This window comes from Periophthalmus magnuspinnatus, chromosome 23 (genome assembly GCF_009829125.3).
Source record: "Periophthalmus magnuspinnatus isolate fPerMag1 chromosome 23, fPerMag1.2.pri, whole genome shotgun sequence".
Classification (NCBI taxonomy): Eukaryota; Metazoa; Chordata; class Actinopteri; order Gobiiformes; family Gobiidae; genus Periophthalmus; species Periophthalmus magnuspinnatus.
Window position 1 is genome coordinate 23,915,773 of NC_047148.1, and position 8,872 is coordinate 23,924,644.

General features: G+C 42.3%; 2 protein-coding genes across 2 annotated transcripts; both read left to right on the top strand.

The window, feature by feature from the left end:
- The first annotated feature begins 2,951 nt into the window (after positions 1 to 2,951).
- LOC129457385 (homeobox protein goosecoid-2) lies at positions 2,952 to 3,820 on the top strand. The gene is made up of 3 exons (XM_055231814.1): positions 2,952 to 3,192; positions 3,253 to 3,479; positions 3,743 to 3,820. The coding sequence occupies exons 1-3, from the start codon at positions 2,952 to 2,954 to the stop codon at positions 3,818 to 3,820; spliced, it is 546 nt and encodes a 181-aa protein (XP_055087789.1).
- A 1,283-nt stretch (positions 3,821 to 5,103) lies between these two features.
- Positions 5,104 to 8,462, top strand: ess2 (ess-2 splicing factor homolog). The gene is made up of 10 exons (XM_033990220.2): positions 5,104 to 5,538; positions 5,655 to 5,823; positions 5,966 to 6,049; positions 6,124 to 6,293; positions 6,375 to 6,492; positions 6,570 to 6,700; positions 6,787 to 6,889; positions 6,959 to 7,068; positions 7,291 to 7,406; positions 7,496 to 8,462. Exons 1-10 carry the CDS (start codon positions 5,392 to 5,394, stop codon positions 7,773 to 7,775), a joined length of 1,428 nt encoding a protein of 475 aa, XP_033846111.1. The 5' UTR covers positions 5,104 to 5,391; the 3' UTR covers positions 7,776 to 8,462.
- The last annotated feature ends 410 nt before the right edge of the window (positions 8,463 to 8,872 follow it).

An 8,872-nucleotide genomic window follows, 5' to 3' on the forward strand; every position in this document is an offset into this window, starting at 1 on the left:
TGTTTAATGTTACGCATTAAGCTTTAATCTCTCCACTCATTCACACTGGACTGTTATCTGCTGCAAACGCTCCACAAAAGAAGCTTAAGGCAGATTGAAGAAATCCATTAATTCTGATAAAAAGGAGCAAACCTCAGGATTTACAGAAAAAAACTCACCTCAGTCACATGATCAGAGTCAAACGACTGCACAGCCCAGATAAGAAAACTGCTCCTCATGTGTTCATACTCTGCTCCTCATGTGTTCATACTCCTCATACTCTGCTCCTCATGTGTTCATACTCTGCTCCTCATGTGTTCATGCTCCTCATGTGTTCATACTCCTCATGTGTTCATACTCCTCATGTGTTCATACTCTGCTCCTCATGTGTTCATACTCCTCATACTCTGCTCCTCATGTGTTCATGCTCCTCATGTGTTCATACTCCTCATGTGTTCATACTCCTTATACTCTGCTCCTCATGTGTTCATACTCTGCTCCTCATGTGTTCATACCCCTCATGTGTTCATACTCCTCATGTGTTCATGCTCCTCATGTGTTCATACTCCTCATGTGTTCATACTCTACTCCTCATGTGTTCATACTCTGCTCCTCATGTGTTCATACTCCTCATACTCTGCTCCTCATGTGTTCATACTCTGCTCCTCATGTGTTCATATCCCTCATACTCTGCTCCTCATGTGTTCATACCCCTCATACTCTGCTCCTCATGTGTTCATACTCCTCATACTCTGCTCCTCATGTGTTCATACTCCTCATACTCTGCTCCTCATGTGTTCATACTCCTCATGTGTTCATATCCCTCATACTCTGCTCCTCATGTGTTCATACTCCTCATACTCTGCTCCTCATGTGTTCATACCCCTCATACTCTGCTCCTCATGTGTTCAAACTCTGCTCCTCATGTGTTCATACTCTGCTCCTCATGTGTTCATACTCCTCATACTCTGCTCCTCATGTGTTCATACTCTGCTCCTCATGTGTTCATACTCCTCATGTGTTCATACTCTTCATACTCTGCTCCTCATGTGTTCATATTCTGCTCCTCATGTGTTCATACTCCTCATACTCTGCTCCTCATGTGTTCATACTCTGCTCCTCATGTGTTCATACTCCTCATACTCTGCTCCTCATGTGTTCATACTCTGCTCCTCATGTGTTCATATCCCTCATACTCTGCTCCTCATGTGTTCATACCCCTCATACTCTGCTCCTCATGTGTTCATACTCCTCATACTCTGCTCCTCATGTGTTCATACTCTGCTCCTCATGTGTTCATACTCTGCTCCTCATGTGTTCATACTCTGCTCCTCATGTGTTCATACTCCTCATGTGTTCATACTCCTCATGTGTTCATACTCCTCATGTGTTCATACTCTGCTCCTCATGTGTTCATACTCCTCATGTGTTCATACTCCTCATGTGTTCATACTCCTCATGTTTCATACTCCTCATGTGTTCATACTCCTCATGTGTTCATACTCCTCATGTGTTCATACTCCTCATACTCTGCTCCTCATGTGTTCATACCCCTCATACTCTGCTCCTCATGTGTTCAAACTCTGCTCCTCATGTGTTCATACTCTGCTCCTCATGTGTTCATACTCCTCATACTCTGCTCCTCATGTGTTCATACTCTGCTCCTCATGTGTTCATACTCCTCATGTGTTCATACTCTTCATACTCTGCTCCTCATGTGTTCATATTCTGCTCCTCATGTGTTCATACTCCTCATACTCTGCTCCTCATGTGTTCATACTCTGCTCCTCATGTGTTCATACTCCTCATACTCTGCTCCTCATGTGTTCATACTCCTCATACTCTGCTCCTCATGTGTTCATACTCTGCTCCTCATGTGTTCATATCCCTCATACTCTGCTCCTCATGTGTTCATACCCCTCATACTCTGCTCCTCATGTGTTCATACTCCTCATACTCTGCTCCTCATGTGTTCATACTCTGCTCCTCATGTGTTCATACTCTGCTCCTCATGTGTTCATACTCTGCTCCTCATGTGTTCATACTCCTCATGTGTTCATACTCCTCATGTGTTCATACTCTGCTCCTCATGTGTTCATACTCCTCATGTGTTCATACTCTGCGCCTCATGTGTTCATACTCTGCTCCTCATGTGTTCATACTCCTCATGTGTTCATACTCCTCATGTGTTCATACTCTGCTCCTCATGTGTTCATACTCCTCATGTGTTCATACTCCTCATGTTTCATATTCCTCATGTGTTCATACTCCTCATGTGTTCATACTCCTCATGTTTCATATTCCTCATGTGTTCATACTCCTCATGTGTTCATACTCCTCATGTGTTCATACTCTGCTCCTCATGTTTCATACTCCTCATGTGTTCATACTCCTCATGTGTTCATACTCCTCATGTGTTCATACTCCTCATGTGTTCATATTCCTCATGTGTTCATACTCCTCATGTGTTCATATTCCTCATGTGTTCATACTCCTCATGTGTTCATGTGCTTGTTCTTAGGCGTCTTCAAACCAAATGCACAGTTTTATCAGATTATTGTAGCATCAGTCAAGGCGACATTATGAAATGTGTTTAAGAGCTAATCCTGGACACAAACCTCTGGCCACACCAAAACGTTCCGGAGCCTAAATCCTGGACTAAATCCCGGGATATAAAACCAACAATCCCCTTTTCTCTAAAGTCGTAACAATGAGGATCTTAGCTCCACTTCTCATTTTATGAAGTGAAATCTGATTTCTGGAGGAGAAAGGAATAAGGCGAGATTAACTGAACCTGCTGTCCTCCTGAACCTCTGCACAAAACTGCCCAGATTAGCCCAGAATTATGTTTCAGACGTTTCTGTGGCTGCTCCGTCGGGGGATTACACTCTTTCTATTTTTTTTACCTCTAAATTTCAGTATAAGGAGCTGCCCCTGGACCAGGAGGAGGAAAGATGCTTTGGTCTGTGTCGATGGAGAGACAGAAGTTTCCTTTTAGCATCGAAAACATTCTGAGCACATGTCCCCACGCTCCTGAGGACGGCCCTGCGTCCGCGGGCTCCGGACTCAAACACACACCGCAGCCTTCAGTGAGCAGAGTGGATCCAGGTCAGAGGTCAGGTCAGAGGTCAGAGCAGACGTGCTTCTGCTGCTGCTTCTGCTCCCGTTGTGTTTACTGTGGAGACGTGTTTCAGACGGACTACGTTCATGAAGGTAGGATTTATAAAGCCGCTTTTTCTTTTCTTTTAAGAAACACGTTTGTTACTGTTTCAGCCTGTGCCTATGGATGGTCCAAAGCTCTGCTCTCAGACCAGAGGCCGGACGACGGTCAGAAAGAGGAGCGCGGTCAAACGTCGAGGAGAACCAGACGTCACCGCACCATTTTCACTGAGGAGCAGCTGGAGGCACTGGAGGAGCTGTTTCTACAAAACCAGTATCCAGACGTCAACACCAGGGAGAAACTGGCTGCACGAGCTCAACTGCGTGAAGAAAGAGTGGAGGTAAGTCTGACCACGGAGACGTCCGGTCTGACCGCGGAGACGTCCGGTCTGACCGCGGAGACGTCCGGTCTGACCGCGGAGACGTCCGGTCTGACCGCGGAGACGTCCGGTCTGACCGCGGAGACGTCCGGTCTGACCATGGAGACGTCCGGTCTGACCGCGGAGACGTCCGGTCCGACCACGGAGACGTCTCCATGGAAACACATAAAGCATGCTCTTATGAGATGGTGAATGCTACTGATGTTTTCTTTAAAAAAACACAGGTTTGGTTTAAAAACCGAAGAGCAAAGTGGAGACGACAGAAGAGACTCACGTACAGCGTGGGACGTCTGGAAAACTAAGATTCAAAGGACAAAATGATCACATGAAACCATGACTCACCTTGTTTACGTGTTTTCAGTGTGGTGCTCCGGCGTGTTTAAATGTTTAAATGTTTAAATGTTTAATGCAACAAACCGTGACATTTACAGCCTTTAGTTTAGAACATCAGGAATCTGCTGTTTTCATTTGTCAATGTCACTTAAATTTATTACATCATCTTTCTGAGTATTAAACAACTCAGAGCTCGAATGATGTCAAAAACATGTGCAAACTACAAGAGAACATGTGCAAACTACAAGAGAACATGTGCAAACTACAAGAGAACATGTGCAAACTACAAGAGAACATGTGCAAACTAGAAGGGAACACTTTTAAAGCCATTTTCTTAAAAGTGTCTTGGTGATTGTTCTGGATGTTTTTGTATTTAATCTTTGTTCATTTGCTGTTTATGGTTTAACCATAAAGGAAAAAATCGACATTTTACTAATGAAAATCCTGTTTGTTTTGTGTGCACATAGAAAAACTACACTGTGTGTTATTGTGTGTGGTAAATAAAATCAAATAAAGCTGCACTATGTCACTTTTCTGTGGGAGGTCACCTGCTTGTCTCTTTGGAGATGTTATTGCTGTAAACTGACCTCAGACCGTGAGGCCAAGTCAGATCTGTGGAGATGTGACCCCGCTCATAGAAAGAAAGCATGTTTTTAAAGATATTTAAAGAATACAATAAATCCCAGATAATGCCATACCTTGGAACATTATATACACAAAGCAGTTTTATATCTGTATTACCAACAGGTGGCGTAGTCCAACTTTTAAAAGGAACATTAACTTTCAAAATCCAGAGCTTTGACCCTTATTATTATTATTATTATGTATTATTATTATTTATTTTAGGGACAGTCCATATTAAGTAACATTTCTGTAAATATGCCTGAATTATCCAAGAAGGCTATTTTTCATCTACAGTCACGTGACAGATGTTAATCAGGGTCTAAAAACAAAAAGTTTTAATCCATTTCTGTCAGACTTTTGCTCCTCCTACAGTAACAAGATGGCTGCCACTGCCGCCACTGCTGCCATGGCAACAGAACCGAACAGAGCCGAACAGAACCGAACAGAGCCGAACAGAGCCGAACAGAACCGAACAGAGCCGAACAGAACCGAACAGAAACGAGCAGAAACGAGCAGAACTGTGCAGAACTGTATCTCCCGGAGGCCCTTGGCTTTATTTATATCACTGAGTTTTGTTTTTGTTTTTTTGTCTGTTTTATTTTATCTTCAGGTGTTTCCGGTAACTAGTGACGTAGAGGTGACGTAGCACTAACGCCAAAACAGAGACATGTTAAAGATGGCGGCCATGGCGCTTTTACACTAGTCCAGACGTCAGTCCGTTTCTCTAATAACAGCAGATGTGTGTGTGCTTCAGCTTCAGCTCGTGTTTTATAAACACGCAGTGAGTGTAGTGACAGTATATTGACAGTATATTGGCAGAATAGTGACAGAATAGTGACAGAATAGTGACAGAGTGCTAGCTCAGGCTAACGCTCAGGCTAACTCTGTGTCTGTCCCTGTGTCTGTCCCTGTGGACATGGAGGGCAGCTCCAGCGTGAGGAGAGCTCTGTGCGGGACTCTGGGCTCCTCCTCGGTCACTACAGTCTCTCTACGGCCTCAACCAGAAGAACAGAACAACGAGAAACCGAAGAGGAAAGTGCTGGAGGAAGAAGACTACATAGAGGTAAAAAAAGACTCATGTTGGTCATAAAATCAACGAAACACTGTGTGTTTGCTCCGGCTCACGTGTAGAGCATTATGGGAGTTTACTACAATACTAACTGTGTTTTTGTGTCGTAGAATTTAGAGAAAATCATTCAGCGAGACTTTTTCCCTGATGTCACAAAGCTCCAAGCACAAAGGGAATATCTGGAGGCCGAGGAGAATGGAGATCTACAGAGAATGAGGGACATCTCCATCAAATATGGATCCTCCCTGACAAAAGCCACGCCACAGTCCACAGCTCCCTGTGAGGGTTTAACATACTATTTATACATTATTTGTTTATTATTTATTTTATAACACTACTTAAACACTACTTTAAATACAAAGTTTAGTTGTGTCATTTTATGTGGACTTTGACATTTTGTACTTTAATCTGTTTTCATCAGATGTAACACCAGCCAGTTTTGAGACTCCGGTGGGTCTGCCAGGGTCTCCTGCTGCTGGTCACAGTAGGAATGTGATGAATAAAGGTAGAGCAGCACACAATGAAACAAATGAATGTTTTATTTTGGTGACATTTAAAAAAACAAAAACCTTTTCTTAGACACTAAAGAAGATGAAGCCATAGAAAAGGAACTGCCAACTCTGGATCGTTTCCTCGCCAAAAACACCAGTGAAGATAATGCATCTTTTGAACAGATAATGGAGCTGGCAAAAGACAAAGAGAAACTGAAGCATGCCTGGTTATATGAAGCAGAGAGTGAGTTTAAACAGGTACGATGCTCGTTTACAATATGTCATTGTTTTGTTCCTACAGATGAATCTGTGGATAAATCAGTTCTGTTTCATTCACAGCGACATGAAGAGAATCTGGCTTTACCAGCTCCAGAGAAAGCGGCTCTGGAGTGTGTCAAAGCCGGACTGGAGACTTGGGAGTATAAGGCCAAGAATGCATTAATGTATTATCCAGAGGGTGAGGGCAGCGTTTCCCACTTTGTAAACAAAACATAGAACGCACCTTTTACTGTTTGTGTTTTATGTTTTATAAAGGAGTGCCAGATGACACTGTCTTTAAGAAACCAAGAGAGGTTGTGCACAAGAATACACGATTTTCTGGAGATCCTTTCAGCAAAGCTCTCAACAAAAGCCAGATACAGCAGGCTGCAGCCCTCAATGCTCAAGTAATATTATACAAAGCCTATTTTTAAAAAACTAATCACATATTGCATCCCATGTAATGTCTCTGATATGAACCCTTTGTGTTCAGTTTAAACAGGGTAAAGTTGGTCCTGATGGAAAGGAGCTCATACCTCAAGAATCTCCCTCTGTAAATGGGTATGGCTACGTGGCTACGCCGTCACCGGCACCTGGTAAGTGTGAAGTGGCCGTTGCCAACTGCCCTGAAAAGTCATTGTAAAAATATTTTTTTATGTTTATAGGTGTAGCTGATTCTCCTCTTATGACCTGGGGAGAGATTGAGAGCACCCCATTTCGACTGGATGGCTCTGACTCACCGTATATAGAAAGGAACCACGGCCCATCATTTAAGGTAAGTTGCAGTAATAATAATAATGACCCATATTTAAATGTCCAAGAGTCCAGTGTTCATCTGTACTGTGATGGTTGGCTACTTCTAGAGCCACAGCTGCCACACGGTGTTGGTTCCACACAAACATGGCCAACACCTTTGTCCGTGTGGAGCTACTGCCACCCCAAACTTTGAGTGTTTTGGCAAATGAGAAGTATTGACATTTTTATAACCTTCTCCCAGATCCCAGAACCAGGAAGACGAGAAAGACTTGGTTTGAAGATGGCCAATGAAGCAGCTGCCAAAAATCGTGCAAAAAAACAGGAGGCATTGAGGAAGGCCACACAGAACCTGGCGAGGTGATTGTGAAGAGTTTTTGTGCCACGGTTTAACATTTTCATCTCATTCTTGCTAAAAATGAATTTATCTCTGCTTTTTCTGTTTGCAGTCTTACACCAAAAGGTACGAGCCCCGCCCTCAGCCCCGCTTTACAAAGACTCGTCAATCGGACTTCGAGTAAATACACAGACAAAGCACTAAGAGCGAGTTATACCCCTTCACCTTCCCACCGAAATGTGGCCTGCAAGTCCCCGTTCACCGGCCCCGTAACCCCATCAGGAACCCCCACGCCCAACAAGGCCAAGACTCCGAGTTCTCAGGACGTCACTTCTCTTACAGACAATCTGCTACAGCTTCCCAAACGCAGGAAAGCGTCAGACTTTTTCTAAAGGGAACAAAACGCCATATTAAACACATAAATGCTGAGCATACAGAGGAGATATGGGCTGTGCCGCTTGATTTTCATTTTGAAAATGGAAAATCTAAAATCTGATGACTTGTGTTTCCTGTTTCTTAATCTCAAAACAAAATTGAAAATTGGGAAATGATTCATTATTTGTTTTTGGGTTTAAAACCTAAATTGGAAAAATTAAAACGAGTTATTTTAATTGTAAGCTGAAATTTTGATGTTTTCCTGATGGAAGCCCCGTCGGTGCAGTGACTCAGCTGCACCGAGTGAAGCCAGTCCCCAGTCACAGACGCAGTGTGGCGTTCTGTCAGCCTCGAGCAGTGATCGCACTTCCTCTGACTACTCGCCTTCAAGTAGGGCAACAGAAAGACAATTCTGTTTTGTTTTGAGATTTGGAAACGGGGAAACTGCAGTCCAATTTTGGATGTGCCATTTCAAACCGAAAATAACACACACCTGATACAGACTCTTGTTCTTCAGTTAAAGTATTGGTGTCTCATTTCTGCATTTTTGTTCTTTTTTTGTTCATTTTAGATGTGAGCCCTTCTATGGGACTTTTGTTTCTTCAGTGATCTTGTTCTATTGAACAAAAATAATTATCTATGTATTTTTAAAGATTTTTCTTGCTGTATTAGGCTATATCACTAAACATAGTCCTGCCAACATCTTCCATTCATTTTATTGACGAATTATAGGTCATAAATAATATCTATAGTAAGATCAATAATAACAATTATAGTAAACTCTATAATATCTGCAAAAGCATCTACAATGACATCTATAATAACTATAGTAAGATCTATAATGACATCTGCAATAGCATCTATAATGACATCTATAATAACGTACAATAATGTCTATTGTAACATCTATAGTATCATCTATAATGACATCTATAACAACATATTTAGTAACATCTATGACATCTATAACATGTATAATAACACCTGTAATGACACATATAGTAACATTTATAGCACGTATGGTATAGTAGTATCTAATGACATCTATAATAACATCTATAATATCTATAATGACATCTATAATAACATCTTTAACAACATCTATAGTAACATC